Source organism: Aquarana catesbeiana, linkage group LG13, assembly GCF_042186555.1.
Source record: "Aquarana catesbeiana isolate 2022-GZ linkage group LG13, ASM4218655v1, whole genome shotgun sequence".
NCBI classification, from domain to species: domain Eukaryota; kingdom Metazoa; phylum Chordata; class Amphibia; order Anura; family Ranidae; genus Aquarana; species Aquarana catesbeiana.
In genome coordinates this window covers 60034145-60058740 of record NC_133336.1, presented here as the reverse complement: position 1 = coordinate 60058740, position 24596 = coordinate 60034145, and the positions used below count along the sequence as shown (strand labels likewise).

Here is a 24596-nt window from a genome sequence, read left to right as displayed (position 1 = left end):
CGGATTATGATCGTAATCCAAGGTTCCACTGTATCCTGCCAGAAGGCTTTCACCTGCACTGGGTCAATTGTAAGCGGCAGGCATTCCTGCGCCACGCGTATATAGGGGTGTGTATATGTGTGGTTGCAGTGCGTGGAATGCCACTTTGGTGATTGGCCCAGTAAAGTGACAGCTTCCTGATGGGCTCACTTAGGTGGGTTTGGACAAGGACCTGAACATGGCCGAGTGAGCTCATCCCTATCAGAGAACAACAGTTGGCACCTTTAGGCCTCAGTGGACGTTTTTTATTGCAGCTGTTAGGGGGGTCTGGCAGGGTTTTTTTCTGCCTCTAAATGCCCCTCTAAATGCTGCCTCTTATGTGTCCATGCATACATAGGTGTTCAGAGGCATAATAACAAACCCCACTGCAAGCACATCCAGAAGCAGCAGTGTTTTGGTAGAAAAAAAATGCTTAATGCATGTAAAAGCTTGAGCATCAATTTCAATGGCCAGAATAAATTATTATTCTGGCCAATGAAATTAATTAAAGGGCAAGTGCTTGATGCGTTACATGCGTTTACAAGTGTCGAAGGTTTTTTCTTTTCTGCCAAAGCACTGCTGCCAGGAGGAAAGGTGTATAAAAGAGAAGGCCAAATGTTCAGTGTGCAAGAGGCCTTCTAGTCAGTCACAGGAATAAAGCAATTAATCTTTTGATCTCGTTCTTTTACTCCACTACACATACTACTTCAGAGAAGAGGTGACATCATTATCATCATCAAAAGACTCCGTTTACAAAGCTTTACAACACAAGAATAAGGATCATTATTTGATGCGCCTGTCATTTTCAAATCTCTTTGGACTGAAAATGTCACTTTTGCAAAAATAAGGATCCTTAGGGGGTTATTTACTAAAGACAAATCCACTTTGCACTACAAGTGCAAAATGCACTTGAAATTGCACTGAAAGTGCACTTGGAAGTGCAGTCGCTGTAGATCCGAGGGGGGACATGCAAGGAACATAAAAAAACAGCATTTTAGCTTGCACATGATTGGATAATAAAATCAGCAGAGCTTCCCCTCATTTCAGATTTACCCCTCAAATTTACAGCGGCTGCACTTCCAAGTGCACTTTCAGTGCAATTTCAAGTGCACTTTCAGTGCAATTTCAAGTGCACTTTGCACTTGTAGTGTAAAGTGGATTTGTATTTCGTAAATAATCCCCCTTGTGAATCCGGGTACACACACATAGATTATTTTCATTCAGCCTGCACAGATTTCCCCATCCATGCTATACACTGCGGACAGAGGAATCTCCCACTGAGGTTAATGTATTCTTACTATTAAAATACCCGAACAGCATCTACATCTGACTGGATGCAGCTGCTGTGTGGCTGACAACTTACCTTTCGGCGCCTTCGTTTTTTCAGTCGAAGGATATTGAGTGAGAGGTGGCTGAAATTTGTATACAGTAGTGTGTACGCAGCTGTAGCCTGGCAAATTGAGGCTACATTCATCTGAAAGTTTGTGTGCAGATGGTTTGCTGGACTCTGAACGCATACAAACCAGCCAATTTCCTGGGGGCAGTTTGTGTGTGGGCAAACCTCAGCAGAAATGCAGACCCTGGATGCACGCTGCCTGCGTCTAGGTTTGGTACTCAGATGTAACTCTTTGGATGAGCGGTTACATGCAAAAAGCTGCACCGCCTACCATTGGTTTGTACCGCTGACAGCTGCAGCTGTTTGCACAGTGTGTGCAACAGCATTTACAACTGCCAGCAAAATTCTACTGATTCTTGCTAGTGGTCGCTCCTGGCCACACGAGCGCCACGTAAATGTAACCTACCTATAGTGATCTAAGGCTGGCCATACCAGTAGGTTAAACGGGGGGGGATGACCCAATTCCCCCATCCCGCTGTGCTATTGTGTTCTGACAGCAGGGAGCCTTCCCCACCCTCAGAACACACTGATCAGTATTGCTGGCTATGAGTAAGCACTTGTTATAAGTGTGAAACACGTCAGATGATTCCTGTATGTTCCTGCTGTAGTGTCTTGTGCGTTTCATGTTCCAGTTTTTACCAATAAAGGCTCTTGTTATCTTGTCCGGTGTGTGGCCATCCAGATTACCTCGTCTAGTATTGCTGGCTATAGCCGGGGGCACTGATCATTCCGGAAAAACCTGACAGGTTTGTTGTACACAAATCAATCAGTTGATCAGTAGATTGACTTGTATACAACCAGCCTGCCTATACATGGATCAAAACAGAGACAGTCCCTGCTGAACCGGACAAATTCTGATCCATGTATGGCCTCCTGGCCTGGTTTACACCTATGCGTTTTTTCAGTTCTTTTTCAGTTTAGCAGAAAGGCACTACAGTCGATTTTAGCATGGTTTCCTATGGGTCATATTCATATCTCTGCGTTTTCCAACAGGTGCGGTTTTTGGAAAGGGTCAGGGACTCTTTTTTTTTTTTTTTTTTTTTTTTTTTTTCAGCAGCAGGTTGTGTTTTTGGTTCCATAGACTTCAATGGAAATGCAGTGGAAACTAATCAAAAACACAGTGCTTGCGTTTTTTTTATGCGTTTCTGCTGGTTTCTCCTGCATGACAGACACCTCCCAAAAATGTGAAAAAAAAAAAGCACAAAATGCACCGGCAAATCGCATCTAACCGCAACCTGCATAGTAGGGTTGCCACATCATCCATTTAATCCAGGACACACATTAATTACACAGGTTCTGTGGCTGATTAAGGTGGTAATTAAACTTGGTTCCTTATCTGCATTCAATCAGCCTTAGAACCTGTGTAATTCATATGTGTCCTGGATTAAAGGGATGATGTAGCAACCCTACTGCATAGGTGTGAATCAGGCCTTAAAGCAGGGGTCTCTAACTGGCGGCCCTGCAGCTGTTGCGAAACTACAAGTCCCATCATGCCTCTGCCTGTGGGAGTCATGCTTGTAACTGTCAACCTTGCAATGCATCATGGGACTTGTAGTTTCACAACAGCTGGAGGGCCACCTGCTTTAAAGTGGAGTTCCACCCAAAAATGGAACTTCCACTTTTTGGATTCCCCCTCTCCTCCGGTTTCACATTTGGCACCTTTCAGGGGGGAGGAGGGAGCAGATACCTGTCTAATACAGGTATTTGCTCCCACTTCCTGGCATAAATCACTGCGGTCATTGCAGTGACCTACGCCACTTCCGCCGCCTACTCCGTCCTCCCCCGCTGTATTCTGGGAGAGACAGAACACAGCAGGGACCTGTGAGGACGCGCAGCGCGGCTCGCGCATGGGCAGTAGGGAACCAGGAAGTGAAGCCGCACGGCTTCACTCCCTTATTCCCTTACTGAGGATGGCGGCGGCGGCAGCAGCCGAAAGCCGAAGGACGGATCGGCTTCGGCTGCCGACACCGCGGGCGCCCTGGACAGGTATGTGTCCATATATTAAAAGTCAGCAGCTGCAGTATTTGTAGCTGCTGGCTTTTAATATTTTTTTTTCAGCAAACCTCCGCTTTAAAGAGACCGTTCAGGATCAATACTGATTAGTTGGTTGATTGTCTGGGATTGCCCTCGTTCACATTGAATGCGGCTTTGAAATTGTGCGACTTTAAAGCGGCATGTCAGTGCGACTTTGGAGACTCTGTGCGGCTCATTCACAGATGTCTATGCAACGTCGCACCGGAAATCCGCAAAAGACTTTCTAATCTGTTTAATAACTAATTTGCAAATCCATGTTTGCTTTTATTTAACAAGTTGTTACATTGCCTTGTGTTTTTTTTTTTTTTTAATTCAGCTCCCAGTTTTTATATGCTTGTTTTTAGTGTTCTCCTTTTAGCAATGTTTGTAGTTAAATTAAGTTTGCAAACAAAGCAGGAACAAAACAAAATAGTTAAAATGTTAATCTTTGTTTTCACACCCTGAGCCTGTAGTCCTGTGTTTCCTCCAAGTATCGTTCTATTGTTATGTAGTTACTTCTTTATTAACCCCTTCAGTGCCAGGCGTTAACAGCCAGCCTGTTGCATTTGGCCTTGGTTGTGGATCAGATGCAAAGTACAAGCAACCGGGGAGGGCAGCCCATTGTCCCACAGTGATTGTGCTTGTAGAAACACCCAGCCCCCTTCCTATCTCCCCCTCCCCCACTGACCAATCACAAGATTAAACAGGTTTGCAAATAGCCAGAGCTGAGCTGTGTGGATTGTCCCCTTGTGTTTTCAATGCAGGAGCTGGAGGAAGCCTTGGATGAGTGGGGAGACGGTTTGAAAGAGCTGGATAACATGAAGGCAGAATTATCACAATATATCGTAGCGGAGGATGGCGTGGTGCTCAAGAAGCAAGTGGAAGCTCTGCACAGGCAATGGGAAGAGTTGTGTCTCAGGGTAAGGGCAAAACTTTGTGTTTTCTTCAGGCCTGACTGCTATGTGGCACATGAGACTATTGTGGCTGATCTGTGACAACTGGAGGAGCAAACCGGTTCCATGGGTCATATGAATGATGGGACCTCATTGATTGCTATGAGAAGCCCCCCCAAGCCACATTGCTTTACTTTGTTGTGCTGCTGCGTGAAACTTTTCTGTACCATTTAAAACAATGACCAGACTTTTGTGTGTTCTCCTTTTTTTTAAATTTTTTATACAGGATTTTTTATAACACCATCAGTTTGCGCAATGCTTTACAACATGTTTTTTCTTATTTTTTTTTTTTGCAGCAAAATTCTTTATTTGCTTAACATATAAAAAAAAAAATGATTTTACACTGTGTTTAAAAAAAGCATTCCTTGTTAACGTTCATTGTTTCAGGAATGTGTTGTAGCAGCTGCTGTTTGCATTTAAAATCCAATCTGTGCACTGATACGTAGTATGAAATAATACATTCAGTACCTGCATTCTATTAAATTTAAACCGTGTTGTGTTCAGGGGTTCATGAAAGGACACCATGTGGTATCCATTCATATTACCAGGGTTTGTCAAGGTGTTCCCATTGTGTAGTAGTTACTGTGTTTCATGTAGAATCCTAGCAGGTACACACTTCTGGGGCATTCTCATTAGGATGTGTCAAGGTATTCTGATTGTGTAGTAGTTTTTGTGTTGAGTGTAGGATCCTAGCAGATACACTTCTGGGGTTCCCGCACTAGGATGTGTCAAGGTATTATTATTATTTATGGTACTTGTATATAGCTGTCAATTTACGCAGCGCTTTACATATACATTGTGCATTCACATCAGTCCCTACCCTCAAGGAGCTTACAATCTAAGGTCCCTAACTCACATTCATATACTAGGGCCAATTTAGACAGAAGCCAATTAACTTACCAGCATGTCTTTGGAGTGTGGGAGGAAACCGGGTAGGAGGAAACCCAAGCAGACACAGGGAGAACATGCAAACTCCAGGCAGGTAGTGTCGTGGTTGGGAATCAAACCCTTTTTACTGATAAGCGAGAGTGCTACCCACTACACCACTGTGCCGCCCAGGTATTCTGAATGCACAGTGGTGATGGGTATAGGATCCTAGCAGGTGTACACGTCTGGGGTTCCCGCATTAGGATTTGTTGAGGTGTTCGCATTGTAGAGTAGTTGCTGTGTTCCATGTAGCATCCTAGCAGGTATATGCTTGCTTGTGGTTCCCGCACTAGGATGTGTCAAGGTATTCTGAATGTACAGTAGATACTAGGGTTGCACTGATATTATTGGTGCTGATACCAAGTATTTGCACAAGTATCGGTACTAGTGCAAATGCACCGATACCTGAAACCGATACTTTCAGGCTCGGTTCTTTGAGCTGTCAGTGGGTCTCCCCTGTTGACAGCTTAAGTGTTAAAGAAGTCCGGTAATTGGAGCTGTCAAAAAAAAAAAAAGCAGCCAGCAATGTTTATTAACCACTTGCCGACCGCCGCACGACTATATACGTCGACAGAGCGGCACGGGCAGGCAAAAGGACGTATATGTACGTCCTTGCCTGCCCGCGGGTGGGGGGTCCGATCGGACCCCCCCCCGGTGCCTGCGGCGGTCGGCAAATCTCCCCCGGCGATCGGAGGTGAGGGGGAGGCCATCCATTCGTGGCCCCCCCCTCGCGATCGCTCTCAGCCAATGGGATCATTTCCCTGCCTCTGTATTGTACACAGAGGCAGAGGAAATGATGTCATCTCTCCTCGGCTCGGTATTTTCCGTTCCGGGCCGAGGAGAGAAGACTGCAATGTAAGTGCACAACACTACACACACAGTAGAACATGCCAGGCACACGAAACACCCCGATCCCCCCCCCCCGATCCCCCCCCCCGATCGCCCCCCGATCCCCCCCCAATCACCCCCCCCTGTCACAAACTGACACCAGCAGTTTTTTTTTTTTTTTTTTTTCTGATTACTGTATTGGTGTCAGTTTGTGACAGTTACAGTGTCAGGGCAGTGAGTGTTAGGCCCCCTGTAGGTCTAGGGTACCCCCCTAACCCCCCCTAATAAAGTTTTAACCCCTTGATCACCCCCTGTCACCAGTGTCACTAAGCGATCATTTTTCTGATCGCTGTATTAGTGTCACTGGTGACGCTAGTTAGGGACGTAAATATTTAGGTTCACCGTCATTGTTTTATAGCGTCAGGGACCCCCATATACTATCTAATAAATGTTTTAACCCCTTGATTGCCCCCTAGTTAACCCTTTCACCACTGATCACTGTATAACCGTTACGGGTGACGCTGGTTAGTTTGTTTATTTTTTATAGTGTCAGGGCACCCGCCGTTTATTACCGAATAAAGATTTAGCCCCCTGATTGCCCGGCGGTGATATGCGTCGCCCCAGGCAGCGTCAGATTAGCGCCAGTACCGCTAACACCCACGCACGCAGCATACGCCTCCCTTAGTGGTATAGTATCTGTACGGATCAATATCTGATCCGATCAGATCTATACTAGCGTCCCCAGCAGTTTAGGGTTCCCAAAAACACAGTGTTAGCGGGATCAGCCCAGATACCTGCTAGCACCTGCGTTTTGCCCCTCCGCCCGGCCCAGCCCAGCCCACCCAAGTGCAGTATTGATCGATCACTGTCACTTACAAAACACTAAACACATAACTGCAGCGTTCGCAGAGTCAGGCCTGATCCCTGCGATCGCTAACAGTTTTTTTGGTAGCATTTTGGTGAAATGGCAAGCACCAGCCCCAGGCAGCGTCAGGTTAGTGCCAGTACCGCTAACACCCACACACGCGCCGTACACCTCCCTTAGTGGTATAGTATCTGAACGCATCAATATCTGATCCGATCAGATCTATACTAGCGTCCCCAGCAGTTTAGGGTTCCCAAAAACGCAGTGTTAGCGGGATCAACCCAGATACCTGCTAGCAACTGCGTTTTACCCCTCCGCCCGGCCCAGCCCAGCCCACCCAAGTGCAGTATCGATCGATCACTGTCCCTTACAAAACACTTAACGCATAACTGCAGCGTTCGCAGAGTCAGGCCTGATCCCTGCGATCGCTAACAGTTTTTTTGGTAGCGTTTTGGTGAACTGGCAAGCACCAGCCCCAGGCAGCGTCAGGTTAGTGCCAGTAGCGCTAACACCCACGCACGCACTGTACACCTCCCTTAGTGGTATAGTATCTGAACTGATCAATATCTGATCCGATCAGATCTATACTAGCGTCCCCAGCAGTTTAGGGTTCCCAAAAACGCAGTGTTAGCGGGATCAGCCCAGATACCTGCTAGCACCTGCGTTTTGCCCCTCCGCCCGGCCCAGCCCAGCCCACCCAAGTGCAGTATCGATCGATCACTGTCACTTACAAAACACTAAATGCATAACTGCAGCGTTCGCAGAGTCAGGCCTGATCCCTGCGATCGTTAACAGTTTTTTTGGTAGCGTTTTGGTGAACTGGCAAGCGCCAGCGGCCTAGTACACCCCGGTCGTAGTCAAACCAGCACTGCAGTAACACTTGGTGACGTGGCGAGTCCCATAAGTGCAGTTCAAGCTGGTGAGGTGGCAAGCACAAGTAGTGTCCCGCTGCCACCAAGAAGACAAACACAGGCCCGTCGTGCCCATAGTGCCCTTCCTGCTGCATTCGCCAATCCTAATTGGGAACCCACCACTTCTGCAGCGCCCGTACTTCCCCCATTCACATCCCCCAACGAAATGCAGTCGGCTGCATGAGAGGCATTTTCTTTATGTACTCCCGAGTACCCCTACCCAACGAACCCCCCCAAAAAAGATGTCGTGTCTGCAGCAAGCGCGGATATAGGCGTGACACCCGCTATTATTGTCCCTCCTGTCCTGACAATTCTGGTCTTTGCATTTGAATGTTTTGAACGCTACTATTCACTAGTTGAGTTTTAGCGTAGGGTACAGCATTGCACAGACTAGGCACACTTTCACAGGGTCTCCCAAGATGCCATCGCATTTTGAGAGACCCGAACCTGGAACCGGTTACAGTTATAAAAGTTACAGTTACAAAAAAAGTGTAAAAAAAAAAAAAAAAAAAACACAAACAAAAATATAAAATAAAAAATAATAGTTGTCGTTTTATTGTTCTCTCTCTATTCTCTCTCTCTCTATTCTCTCTATTGTTCTGCTCTTTTTTACTGTATTCTATTCTGCAATGTTTTATTGTTATTATGTTTTATCATGTTTGCTTTTCAGGTCTGCAATTTTTTATACTTTACCGTTTACTGTGCTTTATTGTTAACCATATTTTTGTCTTCAGGTACAGCATTCACGACTTTGAGTGGTTATACCAGAATGATGCTTGCAGGTTTAGGTATCATCTTGGTATCATTCTTTTCAGCCAGCGGTCGGCTTTCATGTAGAAGCAATCCTAGCGGCTAATTAGCCTCTAGACTGCTTTTACAAGCAGTGGGAGAGAATGCCCCCCCCCCCACCGTCTTCCGTGTTTTTCTCTGGCTCTCCTGTCTCAACAGGGAACCTGAGAATGCAGCCGGTGATTCAGCCAGCTGACCATAGAGCTGATCAGAGACCAGAGTGGCTCCAAACATCTCTATGGCCTAAGAAACCGGAAGCTACGAGCATTTTATGACTTAGATTTCGCCGGATGTAAATAGCGCCATTGGGAAATTGGGAAAGCATTTTATCATACCGATCTTGGTGTGGTCAGATGCTTTGAGGGCAGAGGAGAAATCTAGGGTCTAATAGACCCCAATTTTTTCAAAAAAGAGTACCTGTCACTACCTATTGCTATCATAGGGGATATTTACATTCCCTGAGATAACAATAAAAATGATTAAAAAAAAAAAAAAATGAAAGGAACAGTTTTAAAATAAGATAAAAAAGCAAAAAAATAATAAAGAAAAAAAAAAAAAAAAAAAAGCACCCCTGTCCCCCCTGCTCTCGCGCTAAGGCGAACACAAGCGTCGGTCTGGCGTCAAATGTAAACAGCAATTGCACCATGCATGTGAGGTATCACCGCGACGGTCAGATCGAGGGCAGTAATTTTAGCAGTAGACCTCCTCTGTAAATCTAAAGTGGTAACCTGTAAAGGCTTTTAAAGGCTTTTAAAAATGTATTTATTTTGTTGTCACTGCACGTTTGTGCGCAATTGTAAAGCATGTCATGTTTGGTATCCATGTACTCGGCCTAAGATCATCTTTTTTATTTCATCAAACATTTGGGCAATATAGTGTGTTTTAGTGCATTAAAATGTAAAAAAGTGTGTTTTTTCCCCAAAAAATGCGTTTGAAAAATCGCTGCGCAAATACTGTGTGAAAAAAAAAAATTAAACACCCACCATTTTAATCTGTAGGGCATTTGCTTTAAAAAAATATATAATGTGTGGGGGTTCAAAGTAATTTTCTTGCAAAAAAAAATAATTTTTTCATGTAATCAAAAAGTGTCAGAAAGGGCTTTGTCTTCAAGTGGTTAGAAGAGTGAGTGATGTGTGACATAAGCTTCTAAATGTTGTGCATAAAATGCCAGGACAGTTCAAACCCCCCCCAAATGACCCCATTTTGGAAAGTAGACACCCCAAGCTGTTTGCTGAGAGGCATGTCGAGTCCATGGAATATTTTATATTGTGACACAAGTTGCGGGAAAGAGACAAATTATTATTTTTTTTTTTTTTTTTGCACAAAGTTGTCACTAAATGATATATTGCTCAAACATGCCATGGGAATATGTGAAATTACACCCCAAAATACATTCTGTTGCTTCTCCTGAGTATGGGGATACCACATGTGTGAGACTTTTTGGGAGCCTAGCCACGTATGGGACCCCGAAAACCAATCACCGCCTTCAGGCTTTCTAAGGGCGTAAATTTTTGATTTCACTCTTCACTGCCTATCACAGTCTCGGAGGCCATGGAATGCCCAGGTGGCACAAACCCCCCCCCAAATGACCCCATTTTGGAAAGTAGACACCCCAAGCTATTTGCTGAGAGGTATAGTGAGTATTTTGCAGACCTCACTTTTTGTCACAAAGTTTTGAAAATTAAAAAAAGAAAAAAAAAATTTTTTTTTTTGTCTTTCTTCATTTTCAAAAACAAATGAGAGCTGCAAAATACTCACCATGCCTCTCAGCAAATAGCTTGGGGTGTCTACTTTCCAAAATGGGGTCATTTGGGGGGGGTTTGTGCCACCTGGGCATTCCATGGCCTCCGAAACTGTGATAGGCAGTGAAGAGTGAAATCAAAAATGTACACCCTTAGAAATCCTGAAGGCGGTGATTGGTTTTCGGGGTCCCGTACGCGGCTAGGCTCCTAAAAAGTCCCACACATGTGGTATCCCCATACTCAAGAGAAGCAGCAGAATGTATTTTGGGGTGCAATTCCACATATGCCCATGACCTGTGTGAGCAATATATCATTTAGTGACAACTTTGTGCAAAAAAAAAAAAAATAAATAAATAAATTGTCACTTTCCCGCAACTTGTGTCAAAATATAAAATATTCCATGGACTCAACATGCCTCTCAGCAAATAGCTTGGGGTGTCTACTTTCCAAAATGGGGTCATTTGGGGGGGGTTTGTGCCATCTGGGCATTTTATGGCCTTCAAAACTGTGATAGGTAGTGAGGAGTAAAATCAAAAATGTACGCCCTTAGAAATCCAGAAGGCAGTGATTGGTTTTCGGGGCCCCGTATGCGGCTAGGCTCCCAAAAAGTCCCACACATGTGGTATCCCCATACTCAGGAGAAGCAGCTAAATGTATTTTGGGGTGCAATTCCACATAGGCCCATGGCCTGTGTGAGCAATATATCATTTAGTGACAACTTTTTGTAATTTTTTTTTTTTTTTTTTTTTTTTTTTTTCATTATTCAATCACTTGGGACAAAAAAAATGAATATTCAATGGGCTCAACATGCCTCTCAGCAATTTCCTTGGGGTGTCTACTTTCCAAAATGGGGTCATTTGTGGGGGTTTTGTACTGCCCTGTCATTTTAGCACCTCAAGAAATGACATAGGCAGTCATAAATTAAAGACTGTGTAAATTCCAGAAAATGTACCCTAGTTTGTAGACGCTATAACTTTTGCGCAAACCAATAAATATACACTTATTGACATTTTTTTTACCAAAGACATGTGGCCAAATACATTTTGGCCTAAATGTATGACTAAAATTGAGTTTATTGGATTTTTTTTAGAACAAAAAGTAGAAAATATCATTTTTTTTCAAAATTTTCGGTCTTTTTCCGTGTATAGCGCAAAAAATAAAAATGGCAGAGGTGATCAAATACCATCAAAAGAAAGCTCTATTTGTGGGAAGAAAAGGACGCAAATTTCGTTTGGTTACAGCATTGCATGACCGCGCAATTAGCAGTTAAAGCGACGCAGTGCCAAATTGTAAAAAGTGCTCTGGTCAGGAAGGGGGTAAATCCTTCCGGGGCTGAAGTGGTTAACAACATTGCTCAGCCAACACTAAGATAAAAAGAAACATTTCTTTTTGAATCTTTCTGTTTCTTCATCTGCTGATCAAAGGGAAAAATAAATGTTCCTCTGTTTAACCCCTTATAAACCCTTAATTTACTCTAATCAGCCTTAATTAACTCCCTATTCTCCATTTAATTACTTTCCTGCTTTTTTTTTTTTTTTTTCTTCACTTCTATTTTATAAACAATTAAGATTTTTTTTTTGTTTGCTTTGTTAGTGAATATTTTTACACATATATTAACACATTTCACATCGAAAAGCGCAAAATTAAAAAAAAAAATCTATTTGTTTCATTTGTATATAACTTTTCAATGCTTTGTACCACTGCTGACAACTGAAGTGAAAACAAAACAATTTCGGTAGGTATCGGTAATTGGTATTGGCGAGTACTAAAAAAAAAGTATTGGTACTTGTAAAAAAATGGTATCTGTGCATCCCTAGTAGATACTATGATGGGTGTAGCATCCTATCAGGTATACCTTTCTAGGGTTCCCACATTTGGGTGTGTCAAGGCATTTCCATTGTGCAGTGTTAAGTGGACTCCGTGCAGGTACACACTTTTCACATTAGTATGAGTCAAAGTATTCTAATTGTGTAGTGGTTACTGTGTTGACTCTAGCATCCCAGTAGGTACACTCTAATGGAGTTTCTGCACTAGGATGTGTCGGTATTCTGATTGTATAGTGTTTACTATGATGGGTGTGCCATTCCAGCAGGTACACATCTGGGGTTCCTGCACTAGGCTGTGTCAAGTGTATTTCCATTGAGTGGTGGTTTTTTCTTTGTTGCCAGCTTCCTGGCAGGTACACACTTTGGTTCCTGCATTAGGATGTGTCAAGGTATTCCCATTGTATAGCGGTTTCTGTGTAGCATCTTAGCAGATATAAACTTCTGGAGTTCCTGCATTATTATTATTATACAGAATTTATATAGCGCCAACAGTTTACGCAGCGCTTTACAATATAAAAGGGAGACAATACAGTTATAATACAATAAAATACAAGAGGATTAAGAGGGCCCTGCTCAGAAGAGCTTACAATCTAATAGAGTGGGGCAGGTGGTACAAAAGGTTGTAACTGTGGGGAATGAGCTGTTGGAAGTGGTAGGAGATTAGTTGGAGACGTGATAGGCTTTCCTGAAGAGATGAGTTTTCAGGGATCGCCTGAAGGTAGCAAGAGTAGGGGATAGCCGGATAGATGGAGGTAGCGAGTTCCAGAGGATGGGAGAGGCTCTGGAGAAATCCTTGAGATGAGCATGGGAGGAGGAGATGAGAGAGCTTGAGAGCAGGAGCTCTTCAGAAGAGCAGAGAGGACAATTTGGGTGATATTTGGAGACAAGATTGGTGATGTAGCTTGGGGCAGAGTTGTGAATGGCTTTGTATGTTGTGGTTAGTATTTTGAATTTAATTCGCTGGGTGATTGGGAGCCAGTGTAGGGATTGGAGGAGAGGGTTGGCAGACACTGAGCGGTTGGTAAGGTGGATAAGTCTGGCAGCAGCATTCATGATAGACTGAAGAGGGGAGGAGCCTATGGAGAGGTAGGCCAATGAGAAGAGAGTTGCAATAGTCAAGGCGAGAGATAAAAAGGGAGTGAATGAGGAGCTTGGTGGTTTCATTTGTTAAAAAGGGGCGAATTTTAGAGATGTTACGGAGGTGAATTCTACAAACTTTTGACAACGATTGGATTTGAGGCTGAAATGTCAAGTCAGAGTCTAGGATTACACCTAGTACCCTGGCGTGAGGGGAGGATTAGGATGTATCAAGCTATTCCCATTGTGCAGCAGATACACACATCTGGAATTCCAGGTTTTAAAGCATTATTGCTTCAAAAAAGCCTCTATTCACATCTGTGTGTTGCAGTTACACACGGTTTAATACGCAACACCATGTGGTTTGCATTTCAGTTCTATTTAGAATGGTGCCACAGCACACCCATACAGTAGCTGGCAACGCACCTGCAGTACAGTGCACCACATGTCTAATGGGTGCTGCATTGCCAAAAACTGCAGGTCCTTTTTTTTTATTCATACGTTAAAATTCTCTGCCAGTCCATGCAAAATGAATAGGTTGCCTTAATATAGTCTGGCTGAACACATGAAAGCGTGTGTTACGGAAGGCATAAGTGTAAAAGGGCCCTAAATCTTTTTATGGTGCAATAGAGAGATCTGAGCACTTTCAGTGTATTGCTGAATGATGATGAGTTTATTGTGTATGTGTGTGTGCGTGTATGTATATATGTATATATGTGTGTGTATATATATGTATATATATATATATATGTATATATATGTGTGTGTATATATATATATATATATATATATATATATATATATATATATATATATATATTATACATTTTTGTCCGCCTTTTCTTTCAATCACCTCTAATAGACCTTTATGGGAAGGTGTGTAAATTGCAGATATGTAGGAAGTTTAAATAAATGCTTTGAGCCAAATATGTTGAGTAATTTTAAATGCATATGTAGTTAAACTTTATTAAAGTGGGCAAATGGGTTTACATGAATGAAGGGCGCTTCTGGATAGCCGTATCTGACCAGAGAAAAAATGTTCTCAATATAGTTCTGGCTGATGTATGTCTGCAAAGGGCACTGAGGCAGCACTTAAAGAGGAAAGCAACAACTCTGAAGGAAACGGGATAAAAAAAGAGAAGGCGCCTCCAAGTGCAGCAGCATTAAACTTTTAATTCGCCAAAGGGTTAAAAACACTTACTAGAGATGGAGGTTTGGAAACTCATCATTGCATAAAAGAGTCCAGTTGAAGGGGTAGTCTGGGGGGGAATCCACTACATCTATTGCAGACATGATCACCCCAGGACTACCCCTTCAACTGGACTCTTTTATGCAATGATGAGTTTCCAAACCTCCACCTCTAGTAAGTGGTTTTAACCCTTTCGTGAATTAAAAGTTTAATGCTGCTGCACTTCTCTCTTTTTTTTTTTTTTATCCTAACTGGGTTACATGCAGCCACAACCTCTGGTAAGTGTGAGCAGTCTGTATCTACCCCTGGATATGTGAAAACTAGAAGGGTCTGCTTATAGCAACCAAACTGTGCTTTTTATTTCCTATTCGGAATCTTGTTGCTAGGGTAGACCATTCAGTTTTTTTTTCCATGCTCCATTTTTAGTAATCACCTACACAATGATCAGCCTCCTTAACAGTGATTATGGATAAATTAAGGCAAGCTGGTTAAATGGATTAACCTGAGTGTAGTATGCGGGAAAACTCCGGTCACTCTAATTATATTAGAGAGCAGCGCTTGGATTATTTATATAGCAACAATTTACACAACTCTTTACATAATGCACATTCACATCAGTCCCTACCCTCAAGGAGCTTACAATCTAAGGTCCCCACCTAACATGAATACATACACAAACTAGGGCCAATTTAAACAGAGCAAATTATCCTACCGGTATGTCTTTGGAGTGTGGGGGGGAAACCAGAGTACCCGGGGGAAACCCATGCAAGCACAGGGAGAGCATGCAAACTCCATGCAAATAGTGTCCGGGCTGAAACCTGAGCATCATGGTGCAGGTGTTTGTGGTCCACAAAAGGGTGGCTGGTTTAGACATGTCAGAAGTAGATCACGAATATTCATACAGTTTTTCCAGTAAAGTGGATCAGTAGAGTAATCCCAATGGACAGTCATCTTACTGTGTTCTTGTGGACCCATTCGCACAAATGCATTGTGGGTATGCAAGGTAACACGCAGGCATATGTGTGTTGCATTGCTGTTCATTCTGCATTGAAAAATGGTGCAGGTGTGTTTTTTGTGCAATGTGTTGACAGCCCGTTCAAAGCAAATGGATTCCCTCACTCAACGCATATGAACGGATCGCAGCTATGTGTCCTGAGATCTGTGATGAACAAATTGGATCTGCACCTGTGACACTGGTGACTAAGGCCCCATACATACTATTAGATTTTCTGCAGATTTTTGTCTTCAAATTTACCAAAACCATGTAGTTCAAGGGCCTGCCTGATTGCATACAAATTGAAACTCTTAAAGTGATTGTAAGGGTATTTTTTTTTTTTTTTAATAACAAACATATCATGCTTACCTCCACTGTGCAGCTCGTTTTGCACAGAGTGGCCTCATCTTCTGGGGTCCCTCGGCGGCTCCTCCCTGCATTAGATAACCCCCTGGGAGAAGCGCTCTCCCGGGGGATTACCTTGCGGGCGTGCTCCCGAGTCCAGCATTCGGCGTCCATAGAGTCCGAATGCAGGACTCGGCCCCGTCCCCTGACACCCGCGTCATTGGATTTGATAGACAGCAGCAGGAGCCAATGGCTGTGCTGCTACCATGCTATCCAATCAAGAGCCAGGAGCCTGTGGATAGAGACAGCGCGTCCCTGCCGACTGAATGAAGGGGTTCAGGTAAGTAAAACGGGGGGGGGGGGGGGTTTGGCTGGGGGGGGGGTGACTGCCAGGTGTTTTTTCACCCTAATGCATAGGATGCATTAAGGTGAAAAAACACAAACCTTTACAACCCCTTTAAGGTTTGACCTCATATTATTTGGTTTTGGTAACTCTGAAGACAAAAATCTGCAGAAAATCTAATGGTGTGTATGGGTCTTTAGGCTGGCCATACATTCTACAACTTTCGTACAATTTTCCTTTAGATTTACCAAAACCATATAATATGAGGTCAAACCTAAACACTTTCAATTAGTGTGCAAACAAGCAGTTCCTTGCACTACATCAGGGGTCTTCAAACTATGGCCCTCCAGTTGTTCAGGAACTTCAATTCCCATCATGCCTAGTCATGTCTGTGAATGTCAGAGTTTTACAATGCCTCATGGGAAGTGTAGTTCTGCAACAGCTGGAGGGCCATAGTTTGAGGATCCCTGCACTACATAGTTGAAGGTAAATCTAAAGGAAATTGAATAAGAAAATTGTATAATATATGGCTAGCCCAACTATGCAGAGGCTGGATGTATCTGATCCAGCGATTTTTATTTATTTTTGGTTTATTTTATCCAAAAAAAAAAGTGTAATTTCCATGATTGCAAATCGCATATTTTCATTTTAGGCTACATTGATGTCTTGGTTCGGTACATGTACTTTCATGTACTTAATTCTGACTACTACATTTTTGGGGTGGATTCCAGGAAGCTTTGAAGTTCTTGTCTTCTCCTGTGATGATCTCACAAGGGGGCAGACAGACCTCTTACAGTGCCAGAGAGGGAGATGGGGGTCCAGGTATACCTTCCCTCATATGCTTTGCAGACAGACTCGTGCAATCAGATGATGTGGACAGCACTATGCGGCCTATCGCAGTGCCTGAGGATGGAGCTGAAAGTGTCTCTTGCCGACTGTCATTGGGGGAGAACAAGGATTACTGGTGGTCACAACACTGGTATCCTCCTCGGTGTATGTAGTCCTTATGCTACATGCTGCACAAGGTGACAACATTGCAGTAAACTCACTGAAAGGCATTTACCGTTGTCACTTTGTCAGAGGAAGTACCATTCACTGGCAGGATCACAAGGTTTTTAAATGAGTTACAGATACAGAATGTAATTTAAAAAAAAAAATGAACTAAAGAGGTTTTGCCCATAGTTCTACTGTAAAGCTCAAGTTCAGTCAATCCTGTTTTGGTGTGTGTTTTATTTATTTATTTTAGATCGGGTAAGGCTTAGATCCTCTTTTAGGTTATAAAAGTGTCTGTGCCCCATTGGGTAGTTTTGTTTTTTTCATGAAGCCCATGAAATAGGCTGGAGATCGTATCAGTGGAGGCACAACAATGTCCTGCAGAGTTTCTCATTTTACCAATTTAACACTTCCTTCCTGATGCCGAAAGTTATACTTTTAGCAACATTTAATGAATAGCACAGAGGATGATCCATTAGCAAGCAAAGAGACTAGGAACTCCAGTTGTTCTTTTATCAAATAAATGTCATCCGTCTTTATTGCACGAGATCTGTGCGCTTTTTTTTCTAAGTTATTTTCAGTTTGTAGATATCCTCCACTTGGAGCTGCTGAATCAGAATAAAAGTGCCTTTTCTTCTTGTGAACTATTTCCATCCACCACATACCTGCCGCTACTACCCCCATTGCTCCCCAAGGATACAGCCTACAAAGTACTTATGCTTTTTGCAGCACTTTTTTTCTTCTTTTTTTTTTTTCATTTAATTTAAAGTGTTTGTAAACCCCAACAGTGAACTTCTCTTATTTTATTTCTTTTGATTCGTTAAATAGGTCATTGAAAGTGTTTTTGTTTATATCTGTTCAATAAATGCCAAAAAATATCTGCTGACCATGTCAGAAATTCAGCTGTGTCCTGTGATCTCAAGGAGCCTAATGAGCCCTCCTAGTTCTTATCTTGGATTGCCAAATGATTATTCTTAATGTTGTGGAGATGGAGAGTAGGTGGGTCTTGGTAGTGTATGAAAAGACAACTGGACAGGGTTGACACCACTCGGTCCACCAAAATACTGTGGGTTGTCAGCCTGCAACAGGACATAGGAGTTAAGTGCATTTCTGGTGCATCAACGTATATTTTTCTCTACTTGTAGGGTCTTTAAAAGCAAGGGCCGCCAAAAGTTTCAGTATGAAGGCCACATTGTGGGAGCATGGCGTGGCAGCTAATGTGATCCGGATTGGGGGGGCGTGGCTTGGCAGCGGATGTGATCTGGATTGAGGGGGCGTGGCTTGGCAGCAGATGTGATCTGGATTGAGGGGGCATGGCTTGGCAGCGGATGTGATCTGGATTGGGGGGGGAGTGGCTTGGCAGCGGATGTGATCTGGATTGGGGGGTGTGGCTTGGCAGCGGATGTGATCTGGATTGGGGGGCGTGGCTTGGCAGCGGATGTGATCTGGATTGGGGGAGGCGTGGCTTGGCAGCAGATGTTATCTGGATTGAGGGGGCGTGGCTTGGCAGCAGATGTGATCTGGATTGGGGGGCGTGGCTTGGCAGCGGATGTGATCCAGATTGGGGGGGCGTGGCTTGGAAGCGGATGTGATCTGGATTGGGGAGGCGTGGCTTGGCAGCGGATGTGATCTGGATTGGGGGGCGTGGCTTGGCAGCGGATGTGATCTGGATTGGGGGGTGTGGAATGGCAGCAGATGTGATCTGGATTGGGGGGCGTGGATTGGCAGCGGATGCGATCTGGATTGAGGGGCGTGGCTTGGCAGCGGATGTGATCCGGATGGGGGGGCGTGGCTTGGCAGCGGATGTGATCTGGATTGGGGGTGTGGCTTGGCAGTGGATGTAACCGGATGCCCGGTCAGCTAGCTCTGTCAGTTCTCCGTGCAATTATCCTGAGGGTGGACGTTTGCTCCTTCGTATGCAATTTGGCTCACACCGGGTGACGAGGGCCACATCGTATACCTTACAAATATTCCTGGCGTGAAAAAATCATGTTTCATGAATAAAATTAAAATGAATAAACGTGCTCCAATAAATAACTCTGAAGCTCCTCATCGCACATAAGTCCCCCTGTTCTACCTTAGTCTTCACCCTAGCAGCAGCATTGCACAGGGTGGGGAGGCAGGACCAGTTTGGACTTAGGACAGGTCTTCTTCTGAATGCTGGGGTGGCCCTGAATGCTGCCCCTTGGGATCAGCATCATGCAACAAATGATGCTGTGTGATAACCACTCAGCATCATTGGCTGTTAGGGTGCGGGTTTCTGGCCCACCTGCAAAAAGGAAATGCATGATGCAAATACGGGTCAGTTTTGTGTGGCCTGGGTAAAATGTTGTAATGGGTCGAATGTGACCCATGGGCTGTAGTTTGGAGACCCATGTTTCTTTAGGTTTTATCCCTTTAGCACAAGGATGTATTGCCAAGATGCACCACTTTTGCCCTGAGTTACACTTCCATTTTTACTTGAATGTGCATGCCTAAGAAGTAAAGCCGCTAACTGACCTACTCTCTGCCCTACATAGGTGTCTATGAGAAAACAAGAGATAGAGGATCGACTCAATGCCTGGAATGTGTTCAATGAGAAGAACAAAGAGCTGTGTGATTGGCTGACGCAGATGGAGAGTAAAGTCTCGCAGACCGCTGATGTGAACATCAAGGAAATGATTGAGAAGCTGCAGAAGGTAAGTGGTGTTGCTGGAAATGATGGCAGCTTACATTACTGGACTCTGAGTCGGTATGAATCCACATCCTATCTCCTACAGAGTAAGCTGTGTATGGAGTTCTCAGAGGATATATATGACTTCTTACTTACACAATTCTGTATTTCCTATAAACCAGAAATGACCTCTGACAGCTGAGATATAACGCATGGTTTAGAATATCATTGAGGGGCTCCATACACAAACCCGTTTCCTGTCCTTTCCAGTGGAAAACATTTCCTGCAGCTCTAAAAATCATTTTGCTGGATTTTATAAATAAAGTCAATGCTAATTAAATTGTCTTCTATCTAAACATTCGCGTCCTAGACTCTAACAAGTTCCTGTAACATATCTATTTTTATTTAAGAACACAAGCCCTGGTGCAGCCTAAGTTCTGCTAAATGTATTCATGTTGTAAAGTGCTATTTTTATTGTCTGTATTTGTTACTGCAGTAGATTTCTGTTCTAGTAAGTTTCTGTGACTTGTATAAAAGCCACTGGTGATTTGCAGTGGGCAATGGTGGACTGGCAAGTATTTGTTAAAGCTGAATCAGTTGTGCTGCAGTGCTTTTGCACTAACAAGGGCCATGCTGATGGCTGGAGAGAGCAGAGTGACAAAGGAATTAACTGATCGGCCTGTTCATTCTCTTTTGAATGTCCAGTCACCGACTCTGGACAGGACTCGTAAGGACTTGCTTATGCTGGCAGCAGCCCCTCTGAAAATAAATCTGCGGTGCCAGGTCAAACCTGAACACTTTAGCGGTGCACAGCAATTTTTTTATAGTATAAACTATACATATATTTTGCAATTAAATAACATTTCTAATCATTTGAAATTAATCACAAGAGTCCACAGATTTCCTCTTTTCATCTGAATCCTCAGAGTTTCCTCTTTTACATCTGAACTCGCAGAGTTCCCTTACACTATAAGGGGGGACTCTGCAGACTCTGATGTAAGGGAGACATAAGGGATGCTCTGGGAACCCTGATTTAAGGAGGAACGCTGAGAAATCTGTACGGACAGGACTCTAATGTAAGGGGGGACACTGCGCCCTCTCATGTAAAGGGGAACTCTGGTGTAAAGGTGTTTCTGGTAACCAGAGCCCCACTTACATCAGAGTTTCCTGTATTCCCCTTTATTTAGTGTTCCTAGAGCCCCCTTTACATCAGCGTTCCCACTTACATTTAAGGGGGAGCTCTGTGGACTTTAATGTAAAAGGGAACTCTGATGTAAGGGGTGCTCTGAGAACCCTGATTTACCTTAGTGTACACACTTAGAGGCAGAAGAGGGGAGACTTCAGTCACAGACAGGGATGGATGGTGAGCTCACTCACCCCTTGGTAGTCAGCACCTCTCGTCCAGATGTATCTGGGGCTGCTAGGCTTCAAATTTCCCACTTCCCTTTTCTGAGGTACAGCATCGGGGATTGCAGTGTGGGCAGACACAAAGGGGTAAGGGGTAGGAAGAGGAGCAGGTCAAGCCTTCCCTCCTCTCCCGTCTGGGGGGGGGGGGGGGGTTGTTAGTGTTGGCTTTGGGCAGTGTGAAAGAGAGTGTAACAGACACTCTCGGCTTAGACAACTGCAGCCAACAACCCTGCTGGGAAGCCATAGTCCGGCCTGAATAATGTGTCTGGGTTTCAGGTGGTCTGAAACCCGGACGCATGATTCAAAACCTGAACTGTCCGGGTGAATCCTGGACAGGTGGCAACCCTAGGTGTATCACTTTTCAGAGTGCAGTTGACAGGCAGCTGCGATGTGATGGCTCCTCACCGCTTGTTTTAACCTTGAAAAGCCTACACCACCTCAAAGTAACCGCATGCATTGCATGTGGTTGCAGGGTGGTTTTGCTGCAGCCCCAATCACTTTAAATAGGTTGCATTCAGTGGCGGTACTGCCTACCAAACACTGGGGGGGGTATCGTTTTTGCAGTAGCCGCAATAATTGTACAACTCCGGCCACTGTGTTAGGTGAAGGGAGGGATGGTTGGGAGGCTGTAAAACCGCGACTCAACTGCCTATTTTTCCCATTTCCCCAGCCATATGTGTGAACAAGGCCTAAGCGTAACTGCAGCAGAAAAAAAATTGGGTCTCCTGCCCTACCGGCACCTAAGCAGATTAAAGAGCTGTTATGTTGAACATAGATATTTTAGGTTTAACAAGGCACAGTGGCCTAACCCACAGCAACCAATCAGAAGTTCTCTATAATTGCTGTGACTGCTCTGAACTGACAAAAGTAAAATCTTATTGGTTGCTGTTTGCTGCCCTTTATACATACTGGTTGCTTTTTACATAGCCCTGTAGGTTACAGAATGTTCTAAAATAAAAGTGAATATTCTATAATGTGTCGTCGTAATAGCTTAGAGGTGATTCATCGCAATAATGGTGAACTGAGCAGTAGAAAATGCTGGTACAGAGCAGCAGTGATTTCAATGCACCCTTCTTGTTTTCATGGCACTGGGTTTTATAGCTTTAATTGTCTGTTCTCAGGACTGCATGGAAGAAATTAATCTCTTCAGTGAAAATAAACTGCACTTGAAACAAATTGGAGACCAGCTGATCATAGCCAGCAACAAGGCCCGATCGACTGATATTGAAAACAAGCTGAATAAAGTGAACGACCGATGGAAACACCTGTTTGATGTGATTGGCTCCCGGTAAGCGTTTTGTCACACTAAAAAAAAAATATGACCTGGCCTAAACTATTTGTAAGACAGCAAAGGTGCTGAATTCCATCACCCTAGCACCTCTTCCCAAGTGAAAGTTAAACACAACCCATCAAATTCCACACCAGTGCTGCCCACTGAGGTTCTGGCAATTTACGGTCATGTGGCATGGCTTGGCATCTGGAGGGGGTTGGGTTTAAATTTGTCATTTGTTGTATTAGGTGTAAGATCCAAGGGGCTCCAAAGGATTTGGACTCATTTGTACACTTAACACAAGTGCCTTGAAACACAGCAGCAATGTTGGCCCTTGCTTACATTAGAGTGACTTCTCATGCGATTTGACAGGTCAAATCGCATGACAAGTCGCACACTTTTGCAGACAGAACTCCGATCTGTGCATTGAACCCGCACTCCACTATGGGCGTGGAGGTCTGTGCAGATGACCACCTGTCATTTATTTCAACAAGATGCCTTTTTGCAACACCTGTGCATCCCTGGCGGCTGAAGATGGCCCTTTGCACAATTGTACGGATCGGCAGTGGCGTCACTAGGGGGAGGCTTTTGGGGCTATAGCCCCGAGTCTCTGCAGGGGTCCCCAAGGGAGGGGAAGCTTTCTGGGAACCCTGATGTAAGTGGGGGGGGCTCTCTGGGGACCATGATTTAAGGGGGGGCTCTCTGGGGACCCTGATATAACGGTGGGGGGCTCTCTGGGCATGTATATGCCCGCCCAAGCATATGACTTTCTTTGATATGCTGCTATGGGCTCTAGCCCCAGATCTTTTGTAGACCTAGCAACGCCCCTGCGGATCGGTAATGCTTTCGTGAATAAGGCCTAAATGTGTGTTTTGCTGTTTGCCTACAGAGTTCCTCTCTGACTTTATCTGGATGTGTGGAAATTGTTGCCTGGTTTTGTACAATCTATAAAATATATATTTGATTCATAAACACTGCAATGAAATTTTAGTCAGCTGGATGATTTTAGGATGGTGGAGTTTGATACACATGGAATGCTGTTGTTTTATGTTGTTTTAATGGCAAATCGAGCTTGTGTCATTTATTATCCTAGAATAGCGGCGCTTTTCGGCTGCTAGTGGGGCACTGTATACAGCTCTCCCACACTGCCCCAAAGATGCTGCAATTGCACCGCCCCAGTGTGAAAGCACTCGGGCTTTCACACTGGGGAGGCATGCAAGGCAGTATTATTATTATTATTATTTTTATTATTATACAGGATTTATATAGCACCAACAGTTTACGCAGCGCTTTACAATATAAAAGGAGACAATACAGTTACAATACAATAAAATACAAGAGGATTAAGAGGGCCCTGCTCAGAAGAGCTTACAATCTAATAGGGTGGGGCAGGTGGTACAAAAGGTTGTAACTGTGGGGAATGAGCTGATGGAAGTGGTAGAAGATTAGTTGGAGATGTGATGGGCTTTCCTGAAGAGATGAGTTTTCAGTGATCGCTTGAAGGTAGCAAGAGTAGGGGATAGCCGGACCAGTGGAGGTAGCGAGTTCCAGAGGATGGGAGAGGCTCTGGAGATGAGCATGGGAGGAGGAGACGAGAGAGCTTGAGAGTAGGAGGCCTTGAGAAGAGCGGAGAGGATGATTTCGGTGATATTTGGAGACAAGATTGGTGATGTAGCTTGGGGCAGAGTTGTGAATGGCTTTGTATGTTGTTGGTTAGTATTTTGAATTTAATTCGCTGGGTGATTGGGAACCAGTGTAGGGGTTGGTAAGGTGGATAAGTCTGGCAGCAGCATTCATGATAGACTGAAGAGGGGATAGCCTATGGAGAGGCAGGCCAATGAGAAGGGAGTTGCAATAGTCAAGGCGAGAGATAACAAGGGAGTGAATGAGGAGCTTGGTGGTTTCATTTGTTAAAGTGTCGAATGTTAGAGATGTTACGGAGGTGAATTCTACAAAATTTTGACAAGGATTGGACTTGGGGATGAAATGACAAGTCAGAGTCTAGGATTACACCTAGTACCCTGGTGTGAGGGGAGGGACTGATAGTTGCAGTGTTA

The 24596-nt window shown here is 44.1% G+C and overlaps 1 protein-coding gene across 6 annotated transcripts in view; it reads left to right on the top strand.

The window, feature by feature from the left end:
* The window catches only part of SYNE2 (spectrin repeat containing nuclear envelope protein 2), a 582128-nt gene that overhangs the window by 480338 nt on the left and 77194 nt on the right, over positions 1–24596 (top strand). For all 6 annotated transcript variants that reach the window (XM_073609718.1, XM_073609721.1, XM_073609720.1 and 3 more), the window contains 3 exons: positions 4192–4347; positions 19729–19887; positions 22391–22557. In XM_073609718.1, coding sequence (XP_073465819.1) covers positions 4192–4347; positions 19729–19887; positions 22391–22557 — 482 coding nt within the window. The remainder of the gene's footprint in view (positions 1–4191; positions 4348–19728; positions 19888–22390; positions 22558–24596) is intronic.